General features: G+C 37.7%; 2 protein-coding genes across 3 annotated transcripts in view; one reads left to right on the forward strand and one right to left on the reverse strand.

Moving 5' to 3' along the window:
• The window catches only part of LOC121314820 (glycine dehydrogenase (decarboxylating), mitochondrial-like), a 35,305-nt gene extending 21,893 nt beyond the window's left edge, over positions 1–13,412 (forward strand). The window contains exons 16-25 of one of the 2 annotated variants that reach the window (XM_041248525.1): positions 2,421–2,496; positions 2,901–3,026; positions 3,205–3,354; positions 6,588–6,700; positions 7,443–7,584; positions 7,682–7,793; positions 9,859–9,954; positions 11,077–11,249; positions 12,480–12,560; positions 12,771–13,412. In XM_041248525.1, coding sequence (XP_041104459.1) covers positions 2,421–2,496; positions 2,901–3,026; positions 3,205–3,354; positions 6,588–6,700; positions 7,443–7,584; positions 7,682–7,793; positions 9,859–9,954; positions 11,077–11,249; positions 12,480–12,560; positions 12,771–12,908 — 1,207 coding nt within the window. In that variant the 3' untranslated portion in view covers positions 12,909–13,412. Of the gene's footprint in view, positions 1–2,420; positions 2,497–2,900; positions 3,027–3,204; positions 3,355–6,587; positions 6,701–7,021; positions 7,176–7,442; positions 7,585–7,681; positions 7,794–9,858; positions 9,955–11,076; positions 11,250–12,479; positions 12,561–12,770 lie in introns of those variants that run through there. The other variant, XM_041248533.1, reaches the window with a different exon arrangement.
• Positions 13,413–18,508: 5,096 nt separating this feature from the next.
• Positions 18,509–27,228, reverse strand: part of LOC121314835 (E3 ubiquitin-protein ligase UHRF2-like) — an 80,589-nt gene continuing 71,869 nt past the window's right edge. The window contains exons 12-16 of the mRNA XM_041248545.1: positions 26,211–26,348; positions 25,339–25,636; positions 21,481–21,635; positions 20,507–20,605; positions 18,509–19,943 (exon numbers count right to left, since the gene is read on the reverse strand). Coding sequence (XP_041104479.1) covers positions 19,797–19,943; positions 20,507–20,605; positions 21,481–21,635; positions 25,339–25,636; positions 26,211–26,348 — 837 coding nt within the window. The 3' untranslated portion in view covers positions 18,509–19,796. The remainder of the gene's footprint in view (positions 19,944–20,506; positions 20,606–21,480; positions 21,636–25,338; positions 25,637–26,210; positions 26,349–27,228) is intronic.

The following is a 27,228-nucleotide window of genomic DNA, read 5'->3' on the forward strand; positions in this document are numbered from 1 at the left end:
AAGCATTTTGGAAAATAACCAAAAACACTACTTTTCATGCAGTATATAAAAAACGAAGCCCCAAAAAAACCTGATTTTACATAAAATTCAAAAATAGCTAAAAATATGCACCTATAAATACAATTAATAAAACCCGAAAAACAGAAGCCGTAATTTATAATTTAGTGTTAAATAAAGTTAATGGGTCTGTGGCAGGCTGGCGAGTGGATAGAGGCCCAGAGACAATCTGCAGTTCAAAAAAATTACTATTTTATTATAAACAAAAAATGAAAGGGCACAGGGGCGAAATCAAAGCAATTTAAACACAAATAAAACAAAAACAAACTCACAAAAATAAAGGTTTCCAGGCTGGGCAATGCCTTGACTGGATTCAAAACATTCAAAAAATCACAAACACCAACCTACTTTCTCAGCTCCCTCTTCTCAAATGAGAAGCAGAGGCCTCCTTTTATGTCAGGTGGCTAAATGATAATTGAATAATTACATTAGTTGATTGCTCCCACCTGGGGCAATCAACCTGGGCAGGGAGGAGAATTTAACTCCATCCCTGCCAGTATTTCCAAGGGCAGAGCTCTGCTTTGCCACAGGGTCTTTTCCGTTGTGAAATGTTATGAAACAATGGCATTCTTTCTGTGAGGGAGGTTGATGTTGAACCTGTGGAGAGTAATCTTTTATGATTTATATTATATATATATTTGTATATATATATATATATATATATATATATATATATATATATATATATATATATATATAAATATATATATATAATATATATATATAATATATATGATGATAGCATTATATAATCCAAGTGATGACCTTAGCATTTCACCTGTTGAAAAGTTGTAATAGTTTTATTATTGTCTAGTACTTTATCAGACCAAGGAACAGCTTAGACTATATATTTGGCAAGACCTGTTTTTCACATTCAGCCTTACGACTTTAACCTGCAGAGCAGATTGAGTTTGCCATTGTTTTCGTAATTTGTACATCTAATCCCTGACGAACTGTATTCACCCTCATCGTGACATGCAAAAGTAGGTTTAGAAATGTAAGCAGGTGTTGCAGGTTTAACCTTTAGTAACTTGCAAACAAACAAGTTTGATAAGCTGTACATGGTCTTGGCCTTGGAGTATTACTGAATAGAAGTATAAAGCCACTGATGCGTCTGTCTAGAATTATGATTGGTGCAGTAGGACTTCCTATTGCAATTTGACGCATGTTTTGTTGAATTAAAATGTTCAAGCTGTTACAAATAACCGTTTAGGTATGCTTAAATTAACCATCTGAGTTTTTAAATAGTTTTTGTTTTGTTTTGTTTTTTACCACAAAACATGCCCTTTGGAGTAAAGAGCTTGTATCCCATTAAAACATGCATTACAAAATATCACCAGTTCTTCATATGTACATCTATATGTTACCTATGATCTCATCATGAGGTGTACCAATAAATTAACCCTATCAATTCAAATAAACGTTCTTGGTAATCTTTCAGTTAAATTTCCAATGGAATGTTTCATAATAAGCAAGCATCCCAGGTTTCTGTGATCAACTGTTGCATAAAGTTTAATGTTACAATAAAATAGACAGAGGAAAATTTAGCATGGTCTTTATAAATGTAGCGCATTGCACTTTGGTGTAAAGCCAAACCGATAATGTGGCAAAACTAGAAACAAACAACTCGTTTCTCACTTGTGAACTCCCAAACCTGCATACTGCAGTGATCAGTTATATTATAAAATTCACAATAAAACCTTGCTGTTTGGTCATGTCCGTATAACTATTACCGCACAATTAAGGCCACTGTTCTACAGACAAGATTCTTTCCTATTGACATCAATGTAAAGCCACCCACAACATAAATGCCACCTCTCTATGCAGTCTTAAGGCCACCACCTGCAGTCCCAAATGTGTGAACCTGTTTACTTCCCTCTCTAAAAGACCCAACATGCTGTAGAAATGACTTATTATTATTATTATTATTATTATTATTATTATTATTATTATTATTATTATTAAAACCAACCCTCTGCCTCAAAGAGAAAGAATTAGAATAGTTTGCATAAAAATTCAAATATGAAGACTGGTTAAACTGTTCAACGAAGTATAGCCGTTAATTACAGTGGCTAAATTATGTATTCAAAATCATGTGATACAGTTATTTAATTTGAAGACCTTTTAAAAAGCCCAAATTAATATTTAACAAAAAAAAAAAAAAACTGGTGGGCTTGGGCTGTTTCAATAGTCCTGTTCTATATCTTGTTTTACAGATATTTTGGTGTTGCTGCATTGTGTTTTTAAAGGGTAGTGTTGACCCATGTCTTATAAATATACCACCTCTGTGTTTTCTATGTAGATTAAACTTTTATTTCTACCTTCTCCATTAATTTTTCCTGTATTTTGTTTTTGTTTTCTAGTGGAGCACAAGGAGAATATGCTGGCCTGGCTGCCATTAAAGCCTTTTTAAACGCAAAAGGAGAAGCACACAGGACAGTAAGTGTGGCACGTAATATGTGCCATATATTACAGAATCTTACTATTCTTACTATGTATATAGTCTGTTTATTAAGTACAAGTGAGGTGCCACCTGGTGGTGGGAATCTGTTTGTGTTGTGAAGAATATGCTGGATGGTGCATTCCTACTTGAATTGAGGTACGTAATGTCTTTATGTTCTGAAGGCTCTGGTAAACCCCACTTTTGATGTTGGATTGTTTGCCTGAAACTATTAGTCTGTCCTCCTCAATTATCGAGTCATGGCTGTAAGTAAGCAGCACCTGTTTAAGGCATTTTGCTGTGCGGTACATGCTAGTAAAATCCTGGCAAGATGACCTGTGAAAAGTGCTTTCAGTTAATTTTGGTAAATTTGGTGGAATTTCATAATCTCTCTGTCTCTCAGGTTTGCCTCATTCCAAAATCTGCTCATGGCACAAACCCAGCCAGTGCACAGATGGCAGGGATGAAGATCCAGTCGGTTGAAGTGGATAAAAACGGAAGCATTGATGTCGCGCACTTAAAAGCCATGGTACGTGCCTCCAGTTTACTGCATAATGCATGTGCTAATGGCATTGAGGCAAGGAGGATCTCAAATATCATGGTCTCTTTAACTGGGACGATAGCTTTCTGCATTTGCTAGGGGAGCTAGTGAAGTTAAAATCTTTCTCGTTTGACAGAAGTGTTTACCTTGCCGCTTTTTCTTTTAGGTGGACAAGCACAAAGAAAACCTGGCTGCTATCATGATCACCTACCCATCGACAAATGGTGTGTTTGAGGAGAATGTTAGTGATGTTTGCGACCTGATTCACCATCATGGAGGCCAGGTCTACCTTGATGGCGCCAATATGAACGCTCAGGTGAGTAACACTCTACACCTGGTGTCTTGTTTCTTTAGCTGAGCTGTATAACTCATTGTTCAGACAGCCTCTAAACACAGATCATTAATGAAGGGCAGCAAATGCAATGAAATTATTCGCTTGGGTTTATAACAAATCGGCATCATAGCTGAACCTGTGTTAAAGGACAATTGGACATGCCACGTTCTATCTACTGATCTATATATATAATATGACCATATATATATATAGATATACATACATATATACATACATACATATATACATACATACATATATATATATATATATATATATATATATATATATATATATATATATATATATATATATATACATACATACACACGCACACACACACGCACACGCTGTATTACTTCATCTTGGTGATGCAGCGTTTATTTTGAATTGATCAAAATGACTGCGGCTCTTAAACGAGGGCGTCGATTATACCTTTATTAATAATACTATGATTTTTAAACGCTGCAATATTTTATTACATGATTTATGACATTTTAGAAGTGTCGCAGTTGCTTATTTTCTGTAATGTGGTAGCCTGCCTGCATGTAGCAGCTTGTGTGGCTAACTTACTTTGACTGCAGTACATTTATCAGTGACAGTTACCGAGAGCCTTTTAGGTGGGAGTTGGAAGATCAGGGGAGTACTGTACCAGCGAATCGGGAGTGTGTATTCATTGTTAAGGGGCAGGACAATGCTGGTGTGGCAGTTAAGTCCAAGAGTGAGACATAGATGTTTTTCTACACTAAAAATGACCTCAGAATATCAACTTGATTTCTGTAAAAACCACAATATATCCTACTCGGTTATTTTTTTATATTTACATACATATATATTTTTTTTATACACTGTAACTTGTTTGTTTTGTAATTTTTCTGCAAGAGAAACCAAAAATAAATTTGCTCATAGATAGTAAGCACATTGTTTGTTTGTTTTTATTTGTACGAATTACAATTGAACTAAAAACAAAACAAAACTACCTTTAAGAACTACAGAAGGACTGCTGTTCTGTACGTAGTTTATCTTTTATTTTCTTTCAGAACTGTACTACCATAAAATAAAATGTGCTTACTGTGTGTGTGTGTGTGTGTGTGTGTGTGTGTACATTAGTTTGTAATTTAAGTGCTAGATTGAGGCTCCTGTCAATCTAGCATCGGGGGGCGTTACATGTACATAGTCAGTGTTGCGCGTTTATTTGTCTACCATGTGATTTTTTTTTTTTTTTTAGTTGCTGGAGACAAAAAAATACCTTAATGTTTCTTTATTGATAGCAGCGTTTATTTGAGGGCGGCCTCTATTATAAAGCTGATGTGTGACTGCAGCGTCAATATGAGGACGTCTTTAATACGAGGGCGATGCCAAATTGAAGTAATACGGTGTGTGTGTGTGTGTGTGTGTGTGTGTGTGTGTGTGTGTATATATGTGTATATATATATATATATATATATATATATATAGTGGACAAAAAAATGGAAACACATGGGTAAATGAGGGAGATCAAGTATATTGAAAGCAAGGGCTTCCACACAGGTGTGGCTCATGCGTTAATTAAGCAAATAACAGCCCAGCATGCTTAGGGTCATGTATAAAAATGCTGGACAGGCCTGGTTGCCTATAATTATGGTTAGCATGGCTGCAAGAGGAGAGCTCAGTGACTTTGAAAGAGGGGGTGATTGTTGGGGTGCATTTGGCAAGAGCTTCAGTGACCAAGACAGCTCAACTTGCTGATGTTTCACGAGCAACGGTGTCTAAAGTGATGTCGGCATGGAATTCCGAGGGAAAGATATCATCAGCAAAGGGCAACAGTGGGTGGAAGCACATACTCCAGGATCGTGATATCCATGCATTAATTCAAAGTGCAAGGCAAAACAGGCAAGCAACTGCAGATCAATTGACTGGAAATTTCAACCTGGGGCGTGAGCAGCCAGTTTAATCAAAAACGGTCCACCGAGAACTCCACAGAGCGGGATACCATAGTCGGGTTGCAGTGCACAAACCGCTCATCACACCTAGCAATGCACGTTTGCGAGTCCAGTGGTGCAAAGTGGTACTACCGAGCACTGGAGAAATGTGAAATGGTCAGATGAATAGTCCTTCACCATGTTCTTGACAAATGGACAAGTACAGGGGTGGCGCCAACCTAAAGAACTCTACAGCCCTGAGTGCTTGGTTCCAACAATGAAGGGTTCCGGTGGTTCCGTAATGTTGTGGGGCGCATTTTCCTGGCATGGTTTGGGTGCACTCATTCCCTTAGAAGGCAAGGTCAATGCTAATCGCTACTTAACGGTACTGAGTGATCATCTTCACACCATGTTGCAGCATTTTTTCCTGGTGGGGGTGGGGTTCTTCCTGGATGACAATGCCCCCATCCATATTGCATCTGTGGTCTCCCAATGGTTTGATGAGCATGACATCAATGCTATCCATATGTCGACATCGTCTTCTCAATCTCCAGATTTTAACCCAATCAAGCATTTATAGGATATTCTGGAACGACACTTGAGACAGCGTTTTCCACCTCCATCAACCAAGTGTGAGTTGATTGACTTTCTCGTGGAAGAATGGTGCCGCATCTGTCCTGCAGAATTCCAGAGGCTGGTGGACTGTATGCCACGGCGCATACAGACCGTACTGGCCACACATGGTGGCCCAACGCCCTATTAAGTGACTTTACATTGGTGTTTTTCCATTTTTTTGTGCACTACCTGTGTGTGTGTGTGTGTGTGTGTGTGTGTGTGTGTTATTATTATATATATTATATTATGCACTATACTTGTGTATATCTATCTATCATATATATATATAATATGATATAAATATAATATATAATTTTCTATATAATATTCATAAAAAATGATGCGATATCTATGTGTGTGTATAATAAAATATGGTCCTATTTTTTAGCAAGTGCAAAAGCAAGGACAACTGTTTTGACATCAACGAACTTGCAAATAAAGTATTGAAAGTTAGTTAATGCCCCTACCTACAACTATGTAGTTTCTTGCTAGTTTTACACTGTTCCAATTGTTTTCTTCCTTTATGAAAATGTTCTCTTGCCTTTTTGAGTTTGCTTCAAAATAGGGCCCATAATGTTAGTTAAGTCAGATGAGAAAGATTGGAAGAAATAGATACTTGTGAATGTCGTCGTACACAATCGGTTTTCCTAATGACTTCAGGCACTGAAGTGGTTGTTGTCGTTTTTTCTCTTGGTGCAGGTGGGACTGTGTCGTCCTGGTGACTACGGATCTGATGTCTCTCACCTAAACCTGCACAAAACATTCTGTATTCCCCACGGAGGGGGTGGCCCTGGAATGGGACCCATTGGAGTGTGAGTATCCACTTACCCACAATTCCCTAATGAGGGTGCGGGGCACACCAGAGAAGCGGGAATAAGACAACACTGGTCTCAGAGACACCAATTGCATTGATAACTGTCTGTGTGTTTAAATATTGAGCATACAGCTCCTGAACAAATCCTGCTGAGTTCCTTTTCCTGAAGGGAAGCTTGGGTCATTTTAAAAGTAAGAGTATAAACAAACTGCCCACCGCATCTTGTTTACCCTACCGCGATTAATTCCTGGCTTGGTTGAAAACATTTCAGCAAGCAGACAAATGGAAAAAGTGTTCTCTCTTTTTGTTTAATACAAAGCGTCAGAGCCAATGTGACACCCCCTTCGGAGTCCCCTGCAAAGTTCATCCTCTTTGCACAGCCCGGACGCAAACTGGCGCCGGCCAAGCTGACTCATCCTGCACTCCTATCGGCAGCGCTTTAACTGGATGAGCCACTCGGGGACCCCCTTATTGTATATTTTTTAACCTTTTACAGTAAATGGTTGTTGCTTTTTCTATTAAACATTGCAAAACAATTCTGAATGTGTAGTACACAGTATATCATTGCTAATATTATGCAATATTTACATTTATAGACTTACATTTTTGGATGAATGGGGCTCCTTAGCAAATTGCAAGTAATTTGTTATAAGATGACTGTATATAGTTAACAGAAAATAAGTTAAACTGTCTTCAAGGACTAATGGCAATAATGTACTCATTCTGTTTTTTTCTTACAGAAAACAACACCTTGCCCCATACTTGCCCAGTCATCCAGTTATTCCTCTGTCGTCTGACGACAAGGCCCGATCCCTGGGCACCATTAGTGCTGCACCGTGGGGTTCAAGTGCAATTTTACCCGTCTCCTGGGTGTATATCAAGGTAAAGCTGCTATTTCGACAACATCTTGTTTTAATCATCCTCCCTTTTATACGGTACTTTAAACGACAACATGAATCTTCTTTGTTTCTGAATACAGATGATGGGAGCCAGAGGTCTGACACATGCAACTGAAATTGCCATACTGAATGCGAACTACATGGCAAAGAGACTAGAAAGCAAATACAAAATCCTTTTCAGGGGTGCAAGAGGTGAAATTAGTTTTTGTGCAAAATGTATTTGGAGGGGCAAGAATGTTTCAATAATAAATCTTTGTAACTGGTCCTATTATTTTTACTAGTTTTAACACTACTAAATATCTTCATTCAACGTTATCAGTGGATTTAATTTAATTGACATCTATCTCATCCTCTCAAGTGATGGAAGGATCTATAATAACCTATTATACTGTTTATGTTGTGCATATATTAAGTAATGTATTGACTTAAGTGTTAACTTTCTGGGAGAATTAACATAATTACAGGAATTACATTCATATTATCGTGGAGACTGGGTTTTATACAGTGCCTATAGTAAGTATTCAACTCGTCGTTGGACGATTTCAGTTTGTTGTGTTACAACCTGAAATCTTGATGCATTTAAATGGGATTTTTTTTTTCCTTTTGATTTACACAACCTACCCAAAACTTTGAAGAGGCAGGAGAATTATTATGAAACAGTTAATGAAAAATAAAAAAAACTGAAATGTCTTGGTTAGATAAGTATTCACTCCCCTGAGTCAGTACTTGGTAGAATCACCTTTGACAGCAGTTACAGCTGTGAGTCTTTTGGAGTAAGTCTCTACCAGGTTTGCACATCTGGATCGTGCAATATTTAGCCATGCTTCTTGGCAAAATTGTTCAAGCTCTGTCAAGTTGGTTGGGGATCGTTGGTGGACAGCAATCTTCGTCTTGCCACAGATTCTCAATTTGATTCAAGTCGGGGCTTTCACTGGGCCACTGTAGGACATTCACTTTCTTGTTTAAGCCACTGCAGTGTTGCTTTGGCTGTGTGCTTGAGGTCATTGTCCTGCTGACAGTGAATCTCCATCCCAGTTTTAGGTCTTTTGCAGACTGAAGCAGGTTTTCCTCAAGGATTTGCCTGTATTTAGCTCCATCCATTTTGCCCTCTACCTTGTCAAGCTTCCCAGTCTCTGCCGATGAAAAGCATCCCCACAGCATGATGCTGCCACCACCATGCTTTGCAGTAGGGATGGTGTTACCTGGGTGATGTGCTTTGTTGGGTTTGCGCCAGACATAACGTTTTGCATTTAGGCCAGATGGTTCCATTTTTGTTTCATTGGACCACAGAATCTTTTGACGCATCTTTTCAGGGTCTCCCACATGCCTTTTTGCAAATTCCAAGTGGGATTTTACATGGGCTTTTTTTCAGAAATGGCTTCCTTCTTGCCACTCTTCCATACAGGCCAGATTTGTGGAGTACCTCAGCTATTGTTGACACATGGACAGTTTCTCCCATCTCAGCCATGGAACGCTGTAGGTCTTTCAGAGTTGTCATTGGCCTCTTGGTGGCTTCTCTGACCAATGCCCTTCTTACCCAGCTGCTCAGTTTGGGAGGACGGCCTGCTCTAAGCAGATTCTGGGTGGTGCCGTATACCTTCCACTTCTTAATGATCGACTTGACTGTGCATCAAGGGATATTCAATGCCTTTTGAAATCTTTATACCCCTCCCCTGATCTGTGCCTTTCCACAACTTTATCCCACAGTTGTTTTAAAAGCTCCTTGGTCTTCATGGTAGTGTCTTTGCTTTGAATGCACTACCCAACTGGGGGACTTTACAGAGACAGGTGTATTTAATCTGAAATCATGTGAACCACTTTTATTGCACACAGATGAACTCCATTTAACTTATTGTGTGAATTCAGAAGGCAATTGGTTGCACCTGAGCTTATTTAGGAGTGTCATAGCAAAGGGGGTGAATACTTATCTAATGAAGACTTTTCAGGTTTTTATTTTTAATTGATTTGTTTTTTCACCCCCCACCCCCCATTATTTCACACGTTAAGTGTTGAGTAGGTTGTGTAAATCAAAGGGAAAAAATTCCATTTAAATGCATCAAAATTTCAAGTTGTAACACAACAAACTGAAAAAGTTCAAGGAAGGGGAATACTTCCTATAGGCACACTGTAAATGTACTTTACATGGAAATTGGTACTACTGCTCTGTACTAGCACCTAAAATGACTAGGTCTAATTTCTCAAGTGTAATGCAATTGACCCATTGGATTGTCATGTATACATGCTTATTTTCTTGCAGGATGTGTTGCTCATGAATTTATCCTTGATGTGAGACCATTCAAGAAATCTGCCAACATTGAGGCTGTAGATGTTGCTAAGAGACTACAAGACTATGGTAACCGAGGTTTTGTTCTATCACATCTGCATTCATCAAAACGATCAAGCTTGCATTCTCACTTAGTGAGTGTTGTGTGTGTGCTATTCAACTAGAAATGTTATATAGAAATGCTTTAGCACATCAGAATTTTTTTTTGCAATTATTTTGAATGTGACTCATTCATACAAGCTAAATTACATAAAGCGTTAGCCATAGAGCAGAATGTGTAAAAGTTCAGCTACAGCAGTGCGTCTACCCTGTGGGAGCCATGGGGCTTATCAGTGAGAAGATGATAACCCGGCTTTTGCCTTGATGGCTGTATATTCCTTTAACTGTTGGCATCACAATTTTCAGTGTTTTTTATTAATTTGTCAAATCAGCCGAGTGAAAAACTGATCGGATTATAGCAGACATTGTTTTAGCCTGTGGGCTTCTGTGACTGTTGTCGCAGCAGCTGCAGTTTTGTATCCAAATAAACGACACCCATGCTGTTCACAGTACCGCTTCAATTAGAGACGTGTCAGTGATCTAGGAAGTTACAGAATTGTTTCCTACAATCTGTTGGCTTTGACCACAGTCTGGTTTTTATAACCCACGATATAAAGCATTAAAAAAATCATTACAGGAAGCAGCCATGGTAGTTTTATACCCTACAGTTTGGTAAGCCTTTTAACTAATTGCACCAAATCATTTGTACTACATTTTTGCCATGCTTTTCTGGTAATACATGTGGTTGTGTTTTGAGAAGTTGAATGAAGTAGTATATTATTCAGTGGTCCCTAGGCACATGTATAATTTTTTCAGCCTTATGAGTAAATTAATTTTGACTACTTCTGAAATGGCACTTAATGCAGATTTTTTTTACATTTTGGAATACGTGGATTAGTGTGTAGTAATGATTTTGCTACCTCTTCTACAACTACTTTGTATTGCAGTATAACTTATGTCACAGACACAACGGGCAGAGCATTGAGGACAACTGTCCAAATTATTTTTACAGAGAACTTGCACAAATCGGGAGAAGAGGTTAAATCTATCTAGACAGTGATTTAAAAAAAAAGAATTATTGGCTCTGGATATGAAAGGCAAGTAAATTATCAACTTCCCTATTAACTGTATCAAATTGTCACTGGCCTACAGGGTTTCACGCCCCGACAATGTCATGGCCAGTCAGTGGTACACTGATGATCGAGCCCACAGAGTCAGAGGACAAGGCTGAGCTGGACAGATTCTGTGACGCCTTGATCAGCATCCGACAGGAAATCGCTGACATTGAGGAGGGCAGAATGGACTCCAGGATTAACCCTCTAAAGGTCAGTGAAAGGACACTCCTTTTTGTATTTAGTAAAAGTTAAAGTAGACTACATCTGAATGTAGTGCTTTTGGCTATGACTGGTTATTTTGTAACTATATTTTATGTTTTACAATAAAAGGAAACTGACGCTGATCCCATTTATGTGCAGGCCAATTCTGATCAAGATTCTGAGTAACCAGTTACTGAGAGTATCTGAATATAGGGATCAATAGAGGATCCTGTCCATTCATTTGTATGAAATGCTTTTGAATGTGCAAATGGTAGCTGTAGTTCATGGTTATCTCTTGTATATCAGCACAGCCATGGTTGGGGTGCATGTTACTAACCTGCTTGTTTTAACCCTATCCTGCCCCTAAAGAATAACTCATTGAGTCATACACGGTGAACAGCACTGTATTCAAGTTAAGGGTGACAGAACTGAAGGTGTAGTTTCATCAGTAGCTTTGATACTGCTAACTTAATGGACGAAAGTAGCATGCCTTCTCTTGTAGTCTTGCCAAATTTATTATTTTTTTATAATCATGCAATCTGTGGTAGCAAATAAGAGTTAAGCACAGGCGTGTTTAAAATGCTGCTTCAGCTGTCTGTCTCAATAAAACATTGACAGGAAATATAACCCTTCTTTTAGACACACTTTCTTACAATAGAATGTATTACATACCTGTAGCGATTTTCTTTAGATTTTTGTTTCTGAAACAGGGGAGGTAGGCCCGTTTCACACTGGCATGCTCTACCCAGGTCAGGACTAGGTGTCATGCGGGTCGGCTACATCATTGCACGCTGCTTTTGTTAAAGCAAGGCTCAACAGGTGACAGACAAGTACACAGTGCACGTATCAATGCCCCGGAAACAGCCTGTTACAGACTCTTCCATCCAAGCTTCTCCTGAATTGAACAGTCTGCGCACATGTTGATTAGAGCAAGTGTTTCTTCATCCCTGCTACAATCTGGCTCATGGTGTGTCTCAAGCAACAAAAATATAGAAGTGAAACCTTCACGCAGACGTGGCTGTTTGTTATTGTGTCGGCTCATGAAAGACCATCGTGTTTTGTCTCGCTCAACCCCGTCATAGCATGTTGACCCACATCCTGAGATGGGATTGTGACCCAGGTACAGACCCAAGTAGGAGTGCCAATGTGAAAAGCTCTTTAGACTTAAAGAGGTTGGTGCATATGACTATTGAAGTTGCAGTTGCTAGCATGTGGCAATAATGAAGATTTTGCTTACAGATGTCCCCTCACACATTGGCTTGCATTTCATCTTCCAACTGGGATCGCCCCTACTCCAGAGAAGCTGCAGCTTTTCCATTGGTAAGTTTTAGTAAATATCTGGGCATCCCCAAACAGATAATAGTACTCTCTCTTCAAATACTGTAGGTGCAAATTATTTCAGTGACCTTGCTGTCTCCAAGTGCAATGTTAAACTTTATTACAAATTTGTATCTCTCCACATTAGTTATAGCAGTATCGTTTACATTTTAGTCTTGTTTACTAGCACTTTTTTTGTTCTGTTTTTTTCAGCCCTTTGTGAGACCAGAGAGTAAGTTTTGGCCCACCATTGCCCGGATAGATGACATCTACGGAGATCAGCACTTGGTCTGCACTTGCCCGCCAATGGAAGCTTATGAATCTCCATTTGAACAAAAAATGGCTTCATGAAGCTTTACGCAAGGCACTCAAGCTGACAAAAGATCAGAAACTGAGCAAACCTGTCAATGAGAAGGGTATCATAATTGTGTTCAGCGGCTAATAACTTTTTACAAACCAATTTCTTTGTGCCAGCATCTAGGCTAACATATTTGGTGCTTCAAAAAACTACAGCACTGACTACAACCTATAGTTGCCTTGACAACCTCTGCACCTTGCTAAACTAATAACTGTAATGTTTGTGATTTACTATTTGAACATACTGTACTATAGTGTACTACCTATTCTAGTATTATATGGTCTTATTAAAAAAATATTATGGGATATCCTTAAGTGTGTGTGTCTCTTGGAATGTGATGTGTTTTTTTTTTTTTTTTTTTTTTTTTAAATGTAGTGTGTAATTTTTAAGAGTGTAAACGAATTGCTTTTAATTGAATCAGCTTTTCCTAATAACATGTTTTAAATTGAATTTTTAAAGGGTGTTGCAGCATTCCAATAAAGAATATAATTTTGAAATGTTTTATCATTCTGTTTCTATTTTTAAATACGTAAAACTGAATGAATTGCAGGATTTAGGAGTTAGGTAGACAAATTCTTGGGTGAGGCAAAACATGGTGGTGGTGGTGAAATTAAGTTTTGTGTATTTTTATAATGTCGGGTCCAGTTTCTATGCAATTCCTCTATTGAGTCTCCTGATGATTCCTGGAATTTCATGGTATATAAGCTCTAACATTAAGACTGATCTGTATTACCAAAAACACTTTTAATGAAGCCCTAGGGCAAAGTGTCTATGGAATATTAAGAATGAACATGGGTTAATGGCAAGTTTTATATAGTCTTTCCACTTTGTGGACCCTATTTTAAAGCAAAGAAGTTTTTACAACCATATAAAATTAACACCCTGCTCCTAACTTAGTCATTTCTTCCCCACTAACTCAACCCAGTGAAGCACTGCCCACCCCTTCCAGTGAATGAAAGAGCACACAAAAAAAAACACTTTTTCTGAAATCAAAATATTTAATTAGGTACAGATCAAGTAATATACCATGTATAAAATTTCAGATCACAATATGAAGCAATGTAACCCTTAAAATGTGCATTTAAGATTGCCACATACAAAGGAACTAATGATTAAACTATAATATGCAACTAAAACATAAGTGGCATATTTAGTAATAAAGGATTTCCCCCCCCCAACAAGTGCAACAAACATAACACAACACTAATGCAAGAACAAAGCTTCCACATGTCCTAAAATAAATCATTTTCAAACATCAGCTACAGGAAAGGAAAAATCACAGTGAAGCACACAAAAGGTTGACTATCTGCTTGCCATTCTTATTGGAAAATAACTATAGGCTATGAGATACGAGACATTTCTGCACTGTATTTTATTTTATTTTTGTATTCAGGGTTACAGGCACAAACAAGCCTGTGTGAAATTGAATTTCAATGGACCAAAAAGGGAGGGGAGGGGGGGGGTGGGTAATTAAAAAGGAAATTCCTCACCAATACCTTCTCCGGTTTCCTGAGGTAGTTATGGACTTAATTCAAGCACCTGCCAAATTTCAACCTCTTTGTGCCAAGTTACCTTTTCTCTTTTTTACTGGGTTTCATCTACTCGTCTAGGAGCCCAGAGGTGAAACTAGAGTTTACATTGCACCCCCTATACAGAAAAGGTCTGACCTATTTTTATATTTATAGTATACCATAAAGATGAAGTTTAGCATAGGTGTCAATTTTTCTGATATCACCACTAAGTGATACAGCCTTTCACCTACAGGTCTTGGACTTTTTATTAGGAAGACATCCCAAATTGTCCATTTGGGAAGAATTCCAGGTTGCTTCATCTCATAATAGGCCAGATGACATATTCAAGACCCTGAGTGATAATTGATTTGTTTGCAGAATTCAATACTTGTGTGCTTGTAAGGGGCACGTTAGTACTGTATATGCCCTGGTGTCTCACCGCAATTGGGATTACTATATCCTTTGTGGTACAGCACCTAAAATACAACAACTGTGCAGTAAGAAGCAGCTATAGACCACCAGGGGAAACCTCTAAAGAAAATGGTAAGGTGTGATAGGCGTCACACATTCCATCAATTACAGGAAAGAAATGAGCAACCTCATATCCAGCAGAGAATAGACAGGATAAATGGTCATAGCTATATGTCACCCTCATCAACATCATTTCATTTCCGTTGAGACAGCCCAAAGTGTTTAACCGATACTTCAGGATGTATCGTGGAAATGTTTTTCAAAAATAAACCTTTAAAAAAATGTAATCACCATTTGCATGCAAACAATTTGACATTTCCAGAACCCAAGAAGGGACTCAGAGTCTCTGATGTCCTTGAAAGCGCATTCCACTGGGCGTATAATGGCTGAAAATCTGTGAAATCAATCATGAAGAGAACAACTAGTAAACTTTAGCTGGAGGACCAAAGAGCGTGGGTGGATTCATAAGGTACTAGAAGGTTGGAGATACAGTGTACGAGGGGGTGACACCAAGCTTCTGTAGGCTAAATAAGGCTTAATGTTAAAATGTTATGTTAAGCTAATATAGAGAATGCGAGACAGGGGTCTTGCTGCCACATTTTTTAAAGCTGAAATCTGGCTAAGTATATGGAAGACTAGAAGACAGTGCAATGATTATACTGTAGTGCATTAGTGCCTAAATCAGTGTTTTAATATCAGACAAACTAGGAGAGCGTTGAAGTCTAACTATGTTATGTAAATAATAAAGCTGCTTTTGTTTTATTTGACATAACGAAGCCAGAATCAAAAGACACAAATGTGATCAACTGTGGGCGCAGGCTGTAGTGCAAAATTGAGTTGCAGGCTAGCCCAAGTATTACTGCTTGTAGTTTGTGATTTTACATATGGGAAAATGTAAAATCGCAAACAAAACAATATTACTGTCAATAATATCAATGCAGCATTTAGATCAAGTAAAGCTAGGGACAACAACTTATTAAAATCAGAGTTTAACAAAGGCCAATTAAAACCTCAAGCTGAGCTGTCATGTGAAATCTCTTTATAGATTCAAAGTGCATAGACGTTCACTTGCATGTGAATGTCATCATTGGACTGAGTATGGTGGCCAGCAGAAGCAGCCCATCCTTGTGTCATGTAATGATTTGGTTTTGCTTTTACAGACACAATCAGGGATTAATTCGGAATGTAGATTCAATGTTCATGAATATCCCTGCAATACTTATTTTCCCGATTGTGAAGGTGTGTAGGATGAGCTGGTTCATTACACCTCTATGCTCAGAACAGTACAATGATTTAACCAGATGTTTGTGGAATATACATTATGCCCAACTGGGTTGCAGCACTGAAGTTCACTTTATGGAGGACAAAGAACTGAAATGTGTTCATAACAAAGAAGCCGGCCTCTTTGTCATGTATTTAGTGTGATTATGGATAAGACAGCACTAACACTGGGACTGGGACAAACATGCTATTTAAATGTTTGGATATCCGTTCAAGTTTCAGACAAGCATTTGAATATTTATTCATTTGCAAAACATTAAAAACACTGTATTCAAGTTGAAAAATATCAAAGGCCTTACTTTACTCTCGCTTGTTGGAACTTTTCGTACCCTACGGTTGGTCCACATTAAAACAAAGTAGACAACGTTTTTTTTTTTTTTTTTTTTTTTTTTTTTTTAAATTAATCCCTGCCACTGTCATGTCTTCGCAATAAACAAAGTGGCCAAAGACACATTTTCTTAAAGTAATAATATTACTTTTTAACTTGAGTAAATACTTGATAAATAAAATAAATGTGTAAAAGGGGGCGTTGTACAATGAAAAAAAAAGCATTTACTCAACATATTATTTCTCTCTTATTTCATTCCACATAACAAAAACTGGAATTGCATCATGAAAGAAAAATAAAGTGTTGGTCACTATACGAGTCATTTCTGTTGCAAGTTGGATTGACCTGTGTCATCATTTTGCAGAGACACAAACCCGGACTGACTCATTTGCCAGATCTGAAGCAGCGCTGACAACGACCAAGAGTGGCTGTGTTCATCTTCGGTTTTATATACACAGTGCCTATAGAAAGTCCACACCCCCTTCCAAAATGTTCACCTTTTGTTGCCTTATAACCTGGAATTAAAATGCAATAGTTTTTTTTGTTTTTCATTTATCTACACACCCTACCCCACAACTTCCAAACATATTCTACAAATTTGTAGAAAGTTAATTAAAAATAAAAACTGAAATAGCTTTGTTGGATAAGTGTCCACCCCCCTTTGTAATAGCAATCCTAAATTAGCACATGTGTAACCAATCGCCTTCAAAATCACATACCAAGTGGCCTCCACCTGTGTTAAATTGTAGTGATTCACATGATTTCAGAGTAAATTCAGCAGTTCCTGTAGGTTCCCTCTGCTGGGTAGTGCATTTCAAAGCAAAGACTCAACCATGAGCACCAAGGCGCTTTCAAAAGAACTCCAGGACAAAGTTGTTGAAAGGCACAGATCAGGGGATGGGTATAAAAAAATATATCAAAAGGCCTTGAATATCTCTTGGAGCACTGTCAAGACGATTATTAAGAAGTGGAAGGTGTATGGCACCACCAAGACCGTGCCTAGATCAGGCCGTCCCTCCAAACTGGATGATAGAGCAAGAAGGAGACTGATCAGAGAGGCTACCAAGAGGCCAATGGCAACTTTGCAAGAGCTACAGGCTTTTATGGCCAAGACTGGCCAAAGTGTGCATGTGACAACAATATCCCAAGCACTCCACAAATCTGGCCTGTATGGTATAGAGGCAAGAAGGAAGCCATTACTCAAGAAAGCCCACCTTGAATCCTGTTTGAAGTATGCAAAAAAAACACTCAGGAGATTCTGTAGCCATGTGGCAAAAAGTTTTGTGGTCTGATGAAACTAAAATGGAACTTTTTGGCCTAAATGCTAAGCATTATGTTAGGCACAAACCCAACACAGCGTATCGCCCAAAGAATACCATTCCTACTGTGAAGCACGGTGGGACAGAAGTTCACCTTTCAGCGTGAAAATGACCGAAAGCATACAGCCAAAGCTACACTGGATTGGCTAAGGAACAAAAAGGTAAATGTCCTTGAGTGGCTCAGTCAGAGCCCCGACCTAAATCCAATTTATTTGTGACATGACTTGAAGATTGTTGTCCATCAACTTTCCCCAAGGAACTTGACAGAGCTTGAACAGTTTTGTAAAGAAGAATGGTCAAACATTGCCAAATCTAGGTATGCAAAGTTGGTAAAGACCTATCCCAACAGATTCACAGCTGTAATTGCTGCCAAAGGTGCTTCCATCAAGTATTAACTCATGGGGGAGTTTTGTATTTTTAATATATCATTTTTTTTCTCAATAAAAGCTTTTTTCCCCCTTAACAGTGTGGAGTATGGTGTGTAGATAAGTGGGAAAAAAAAATCCTCATTTAAATGCATGAAACTCTGAGGCACTGACACAACAAAATGTGAAAAATGTTCAAGGGGGTGTAGACTTTCTATAGGTACTATATATATATATATATATATATATATATATATATATATATATATATATATAGAATATATATATAGATCTATATATATATATATATATATATATATATATATATATCTATATATAAAGAGCGCTATTTTTTCTCTTGCTAATTTACAAACTGTCACGCAACTTCTGGCAAATTGCAAAACACGTTGTGACACGAGCTTCTCATTTCTGACACAGACTTTTTTTTTTTGCCTTCAAATACATGTGTTAAAATTTTTTTTTTTTAAATGTTTGGATATTTGTCCTTGCACTATACAGGACACAAACTGATATTCAGAAGGCTCTACCAAAATGAAAATTCACACAATAAAAATGAGGGCATGTTCATCCATTTTTTTTTTGATTCGTTTTTAAGCTTGGATTTTGCTCCCACAAAACGTACAAAAAACGAATACCTGTGAACACTCCTGGCTTTACGGAATATTGTGTTTGAAAACAACAGTTAAGTATATTCTGTACTCTACAACTGAACTCAACAAAAAAGGACCAGACATGCCCAAAGATCTTTTTAGCAGTCATGGATTCAAAAACCACAACAATTCAAAATTTAAACAGCTGCACACTAGCACTATCAATTGCATGCATATATATATATACACATTTAAATACTTTTCCAGCTCACAGCTAATTGAAGTGGGCCAAACAAACAAAATTCCAGCTGACTGGCTTTCTCTCTTGCTGTTTTACAAAGTGACATCAATGATTGAACTTGAGCTTGGAATAAAGATATGTACCAAATATGAAGCCAGTATCTCAAAGAGTTTGCTCATATTATCTGGAAACAAGAGAGTCACATGACCCCAATATGGAAGTCATATTAGGTCACAGGTCAAAGTGAAAGGTAATGTTATATTTTTCCCAAGGTGAGTACCATAAACAGAAAAAATACAGACAGCATCACAAATTGGTTATATTTTGTGAGCTATTGAAGAAACGGCCGCAGCAGCTGATTTATAAAAATACACAAGTTCCCCTGCTGAAAAATAACATTTGGCAATTTATTACAGAATGACACCCAAGCTAAAAATTATCATCACCCATCAGTGTTTTAGATACAACTGACAAACCTTTTCTGTAATTGGGGTACAACCAACTTGAAAACAAGGCTCTTTTTGAAACTGGCTCCTAGACTATACAGTTCAGTTGGCAGCAACTACCTTGGATACAGGTCAAGGACAGAGAGAGATAACGATGGTGGATTTGTTTGGTATGAGAATCTAGTTTCCTCTGTGGGAATGTCCTGCCAGGCTGCTGACAGATCTGCCTGGTTAGAAGGAGGAGGAGGAAAACTAGCAACCTTTACAAGGTTCTGGTTGAGCACGGTGGTCTCTTGTGATTGTTTATCTCATCGCCCTTTGCTGTAGCCAGGGAAGAACTGGTCCAGCAGGGTCTGGAGGATCTTGTTGAGGACCATGATGTAATCCTTGCCCAGGTCATGGCGGCAGGCTGGGCAGGTGTACACCTCTGCACGAAAAGACCTCTGCAAACAAGTCTGGTTGAGGGGGACAGAGAGAAAACATAAAAGGATTTAGGTATCGATTTGATCAACCAATACCCACCGGGATAAATCACAGCTGGATTTTAATTGAACATTTTACAGTACCACGGAATCCACCTGCATGGCATCAACTGCTTATTTTCTGGGATAACAACAGCTAAAAGGCTGATGCAATCCAGGATGATTCCCCAGTGTGCTGTTAAAAAATAAAATAAAGAATCTGGTGTGATATAAGTTGATCAAATCAACAATCAACTATTAAGTCACAGATAAGAAGAATTAATTAAGTACCTGTAACAATGTATAGTGCTGGCTTTTTCTTTTTTTATTCCTGGTTCTCTGTTTTTTAAATAGTGATGGACGATATAATACAAACCATCAATGTAACTGTGGTATACTTTAAAGTGTAGTAAAACACAGGCAAGTGTTCCCGGTCCGCAAAGGAACAGCCTGGACTCGAACCGGTGACGTCCAGATTATCGGGCGCATCCTGCACTCCACGCGGACGCGCCAATGTGCTGGCTTAAGCATGCTTTGTCACTGAGGCCATTCTGTACCTTGCAAACATTGTGAAGACACTCTGTTGTGACAGGCTGGAAAACCAACTCGTGGCAACACACACACATGAAGATCTCTTCCACCTTCCTCAGGAAGCTCTGTTTTGTAAGGGGACAAAAACCAACAAACAACCAAATACATAAAATCAACAGACCTGAAGTGTCACATCATTTAGGGTTTTGTAATATAGCCTTTATTTGTTTCCTTCTCCAATTTTTCATTTGCATTAATCATATAAATGCTCATTACCACCTGCTAGACTAGACAGTCTCCCTTATATGACGAAATGTGCTCCCTAATGAAAAAGGTCACTTCCCTACCAACCACTTCACTGAAGCCTACAATTGTGATTATCTAGTATTCCACTTTCTCCAGGTGTAGAAGATACTGGAGTGGGAAGTACAAGCCATTTTACTGTACCGTAGCCATTTTATTAAATATTTATAATTTGTGTTTTTGGAACAAACACAAAGCATCTTTGGGAGTATAATGCAAGGGGAATTTTATTTGTGACTGTTTGAAAACTGACAAGAGAGTGGCTGTTGTAAAGTATAGAGGGTTTAAGAAATGTAGCCACAAATCAAAGGCAGTAATTTCGTTCCCATGCAGTCATACTCATAATGCTATACTATATAATGCTAGTCCACCCATCAGTATTAAAGAAAATACAACTCCAGTGTTCCTGTGTATCACAGGCAAACAACGGTCATTCCTTCCAGTGTAAATGTTTACTACAATGTAGAGAAAAACATTTCATCAAAAAAATGTATTTAAAAAATGACATGTTTAATATGTATGGCGCTAGCACTGTTCAGTTTGAAGGTAATCTCTTTTTCGAAAATTTATATGATATTATTCTTGTAGTTAAAAAACTCCCAAGAGAGACAAGCAATTCTTTTTTTTATGTCCTCACTGGGTGGTTTCTAAAAGCATCAGTAAGGTGTGGGAGGAGTTGATTATGTCCCAAGCTTACCGGTCCCTCAGTGAGACAGCAGAGTGCCTCGTCCCACAGCTTCTTGTTGAGACAGTCCTCTTTGATGAGCCACTGCTGCTGTGGAGAAAGCTGGAAGGCTTCCCCCTTGTCTGTCAGCTTCGTGGTCTTAGCTGGGATTTCATCTTCCTGTATAACTGAAAGAAACAAGAGCCAGAGATAAACCAAAAGGCATCAGGTGCAAACTGTAACCTTGGTATAATGTATGGTCTGAAACAGCGCTCCAGATAAGGTTTTGGGTCTGGGAGTAACTTACCCTCTAATTTCAACACAGAGCAAAATGTATTCTCAGGGGGTAAAATCTTTACTGGTAATGGGGAAGGCATTAACAAAGTGCTTTCCATTTTAACTGCAATGTTGCTTTGAACTACTATACAATCACACTTGTGTTCTACAAGGTTCTTTATCGTTTATCCTTTATCATTTTTTTTCAAGGTATCACACTGACTGCAAACTAGTTACGTTCATTATATTTTAACATTAAATTCTTAAACACTGTGAACATGTTAAAACTTCAATATAAAGCCATACCGATAAATACAATAAGGAAACGCATTTGTAAGTTATAAAACAGTTTGTTTAATATATATATATATATATATATATATATATATATATATATATATATATATATATTATTTATTTTTTTTTTTTTTTTTTTTTATTTTTTTTTTAGCGTTGCCATCCATGATGGTTCCAGCTGGATTTGTAGCTGGACTGGGGTGTTTAAGCTTCCACCGGTGTAGCTTCGAATTTTTCTTATTCTTGCTGTGATTGGCTGCAAAGACAACAGGGCTAGCCAGAGATTAGATAATTGTTTTTGTGTACAGTTACCTAGTAACTGAAGACATTGCATTCTGGGAGATGTAGTTATTAGTAGAGGCAGGAAGGGAGGCAGACAAGCTGCGCAGCAAAATAAGTATGATATGTGTTTTTGGTTTTTTTAAGCCTAGTATGTAAAGCATACCAATTTTTCTTGCTAGTTTTCAGTTTTTGGATGCGATGACAATGTTTTTTTTTTTTTTTTTTAAGTTCTCTTCACAATGAACAGTTCATTTCCTAGAAGTGCTTTGTTTATTTTTTTTATTTCAGTCCGGTGTCACATTTAGAAATAGATATCCTATTTATTGTGTTTTCTGATCTCTGTATGCTGCTGATCAAGCTTGAACCGCACATTTTACTGTGTTGGTTGTATTTGTAATTTCAGAATTATTGCCCCTAGTAAATTTTAGTGAGGGTCTCAATTGGTACATTTCCTGGTTAAACAAATACATAAATAAATACATTTTAAATGATTTTATTTACAGTTAATAATAATAATAATAATAATAATAATAATAATAATAGCATCAGTAATAAAACACATTTAAATTAGACGGATGTAGTAATTGTATCAATTTAATATGTGATTAAAACCGAAATTAACTTTTTTAAATCGCAAATTTAAATTTAGTGCATATTTCTGATTTTTTTAATGCAGAAAATCGGTAGGTAAACAGCTTAGTGGACCACTGGTCTGAAGGATGGGAACAGGACCCCTTTAAAATCATGCTGTGGTAATACTAAATCGTACTATCACAATCAGAAGAGAATACTCACAGCTTAGCTACTCTATGAACACCACTTTTCATTACATCAAGGTTTCCCCGGAATTCTCTCGATTGAATAGACTTAGCTTCCTAAATATGGCAAGAACAGAAGGCCCCAAAAGAAAGAAATACTCAGGGTGGTAGTCAGTCATGTGATCCAATGAACACACCAAAGTTAACTTGAACTAGAACTGTAACCCTGTACTGCCCTGTAACACCTGTGAGTCGCCTTGAATAAAAGCATCTGCCCAACAACAACAACACTGCACTGTGGCTTCCCATCATGCAAAGCACTCATGCATTGAAGCAAGTACTCTTCACACTGGCTCATGACACATTCCTACACCAAGCCTAGCCTAATGAAAAACACTGATAATTACAACCTATACATCTTATCAGATCAAAGAGAAATCTTCCCAATCTTACACTGGAAATGAACAGAGGGGTTTACAGAAGTCCATCCCCAAGGCAGGATGTTGGAACAGTGATTTAGTTTACAGAGATAAGCACTCAGGAAAAGAAAAGTCTTACACTTGAATGCTTTGCAGATTACAAATAAGATTAGAGAGAAAAATGGGTAGTGTGGAGTTTATCATACCCGCTGTATGATTCTATAGAGGGGATCTGTTGGGTAGAAACGACAGTGTTAAACATTGCCTGTTGCTTGTTAATGTTTACACTACACAGGTTTCAAGCTATAGCTGCCAGGATTTATATGACTGCTTGGTATTTACTATTCAACCTCCACATCTACAGTACCTATAGAAAGACTACACCCCCTTGAACTTTTTTCACATTTTGTTGTGTCAGTGCCTCTTTCATGCATTTAAATGAGGATTTTTTTTCCACTTATCTACACACCATACTCCACACTATTAAGGGGAAAAAAGATTTTATTGAGAAAAAAAAAATGTATTAAAAATACAAAACTGAAAGATCATAACTGGATAAGTCTCCACCCCCTGAGTTAATACTTAGTAGAAGAACCTGTGTCAGAAATTACAGCTGTGAGTCTGTTGGGATAGGTCTTTACCAACTTTGCACACTGTGGTTAATCTACAACAACACTGTTTCATGTCAGTTTTGTATGATACAGCAGTGTAATTAAGGTTGTATCTTTGTAAATGCATATTTATTTGATGTTTTATTTTTTCCTCAAATTGAGAGTGGTTAATTTGGGATGCATCTTAAATTCGAAGGAATACGGTACGTCATAAAGCTAAATCACAGGATGCATTTTTATAATATTTTACAGTAATGAAGTTTCTGTGTGTGTGTATGTGTGTATGTAATATATAAAATCTGTAAACTTTAATGGTCACAGCAGTTTGATAAATTGTTGTACCCTTTCAGCAGACTGCACCCCTAGAGCTAGACTGCCACTCCCACATGAAGAGATGAGTAGTCAAAAACTAATTTTCCAGTGCAGTAAAGAGAATACACAAACAGTCAAACTGATGAACAGTGGTAAATATCCCAGTGAAAATGCTACATTTGACAATTCTTAATGGTAACCTTGGGATATAAGCCTTCCATAATAATAGCAGCAGTTAATTGTGTTTGTTATGTTTTTTTTGTGTTTTTAAATGAAAATTATAATAAACCAGGTCATGCAAGTCTTCAGTGTTATGACATTTGTTTACTGGTTTCTTATTTTGAGTAAGAGTTGCTATAGTTTTAAATTTAATTCTTATTATTTTCTCATTATTTTATTTGTTTTACATCCAGGATATACATGGTAGTTGGACTGGCCTACTGCACCCGAAGTGAACAGGTACCAGAAATCATCATGGTCATGTTTTCAAAATAAACAAATGCTGATGATAGGAAAGAAATCTATTTTACAACCCATAGCACCCTTTAATGCAGTAACCTTAACATGAATTAGCCAAAGAATTGAAAGTATTAACCACAGTGGCCCAGGGTAATTGTCCTATAAACTCGTAGCTCTGTTTGGATTGACAGGCCTGCTACGTTAGGATTTGTGTGGAATATTGTTTGAGAATATCTGAATTTAGTTATCCAAACACACACACACACACACACACACACACACACACACACACACACACACACACACACACACACACAAAACACTGGCAAGGTCCAGGTATTCATCTCAATGTATTTGCCATTAAAAGTACAGGTTTCTGTTTAAAATTAAACGTTGTTTGGTAACCTGAAATGCATTTCTCCCCCCGCCCCCCATACTACTGGAAAACAGGCAGCTGTGTGTGGAAGCACTGTGTACCTTTTTCCTGAGGTCTCTTCCGGCTGCCGTTGCTCTGGGCTTCAGGTTCCAGTTTCACCACTTCCTCCTCCTCCACCTCCTCCTCCTCCTCTTCCTCCTCCTCTTCCTCATCATCCTCCTCCTTCTTCTCTTCCTTCTCTTCCTCCTCCTTCTCCTCCTCCTCCTCCTCTTCCTTCTTTTTCATCTTCTCCTCCACTTGTTTCTCTCCTTTCTCCTTCTTCTCTTGTTTCCCAGAATTCCTCTTAGTCCTGTCTTTTTTCACCTTATTAGCCATTGCTTCCAGATATCCCTCTGGATACTGTTAAATAAATAAATATATTTTTTCATTAAAATTATTTTACATAATGAACTGTAAAACTACTAAATTTAGCCCACAGGGGCAACTTCATGTATACCTTAGCTCCCTGTGGTTTCACTGATACAATACTTCGGCCTTTGGTTCTTCTATACAAGAACCGCAGATCAAAATGTCACACGAGCAACAACATTCCTTGTTATGTAGTACCCAATCTATTTATTGCAGGTATGACATCTTAAAACATATGGTAAAGAGAATGGTACAATCATGTAAAATTAATGCACTTGTTAAAAACAAGCGCTAGCATATTCCAATGGAAAAGAATGGAAACTTTACAAATATATCCTCCACTGGTCATTTGGTCTGAACAGTGGGAATCTAAATACCACAAAGGAATATTCTTGTAGTTCAAAGTAAATAAAATGGCAGGTTTGACATTATGAATTGCCACTGCATAGGTCAACTGAACCTACCTCAGTGTCTGTATACATTTTTTAAATGAAGAGTGACAGCAAGTCATGTGACAGGTGATTACAGACGTGTGTCTACTCAAAAATGGTTGGCCATTTCCCACCTGCACTGACAGGCCAAGTTTATTTGTCCTCTCCAGCCCTTCTGGCGTCCAAGGCGCTGGCTCCAAATCATCACGTCTCAGCAAGTAACGCCAAACCAAGAAACCACACTTCCCAATTTCTGGCCAGTATTTCACCACCTAAATCACAGGAGTTCATTACCAGTTTAGGAGTTTTTATCACAACATTAATTTCATGCAATTTTATTAGATTGAAAACTACTTCAGTGGATTTTGTTGTAGCAGGCTAACCAACCAGCCTTTCACTTCTGGAAACCTGGGTTTGAATCTGATGCTTTTTGAGCACTTAAATGACAAGTACATTTTAAGAATGGGCAGTAAGAATTCTTAGAGAATCTTCATGTATAAATATTGTTTTATTCAGCATTTTGTGTTCAATTACTACTGTTAATTGTAAATAATTGGCTTCTGTTTAATTAATTCTTCCATAATGTAGCATTCAGTGCACTGCACTTGCTGATTGACTGATGTGGTGTCTACTGGTGATCCACGATGTTTGGGGTTACTGTCTATATAGAGAAATAAAGAAAGTTTACACCACTGAAGCCACATTCTCCTGATCAAGAACAGCAAAAGTCATTTGAAGACAAATTTTGTTGACTTACCTGATATACACAGCCCTGTACTAATCAAGGCACAATTATAAAGAAAAACAATTAGTAGAAAAAGGCCCATCAAAAAGCTACTTTTTAAAAGCCACTTTCCCTGACAAAACAGCAAGCTGTGAAAATATGAATACACTTAAACTTCAAGTGCAAACATTGACAATAACTACAATATCCACAACTACGATATGCAGCGATTTCGGCAACATTCTACTCTAAGAGGACATAGTTGTATTTCAAGTAGTTGAGGTTCTTATATTTCAGGTCATAAATTAGTAAATACCTTCCAGAAAGTTTCTTTCTGCCTAATTCTTCTAGGAAATGATTTTATAAGTGAGAAAAACTATATATATATATATCAGCAGTCCTCTTTCTCACCCAAAGAGTTTACAAGC

This window comes from Polyodon spathula, chromosome 1 (genome assembly GCF_017654505.1).
Source record: "Polyodon spathula isolate WHYD16114869_AA chromosome 1, ASM1765450v1, whole genome shotgun sequence".
Classification (NCBI taxonomy): domain Eukaryota; kingdom Metazoa; phylum Chordata; class Actinopteri; order Acipenseriformes; family Polyodontidae; genus Polyodon; species Polyodon spathula.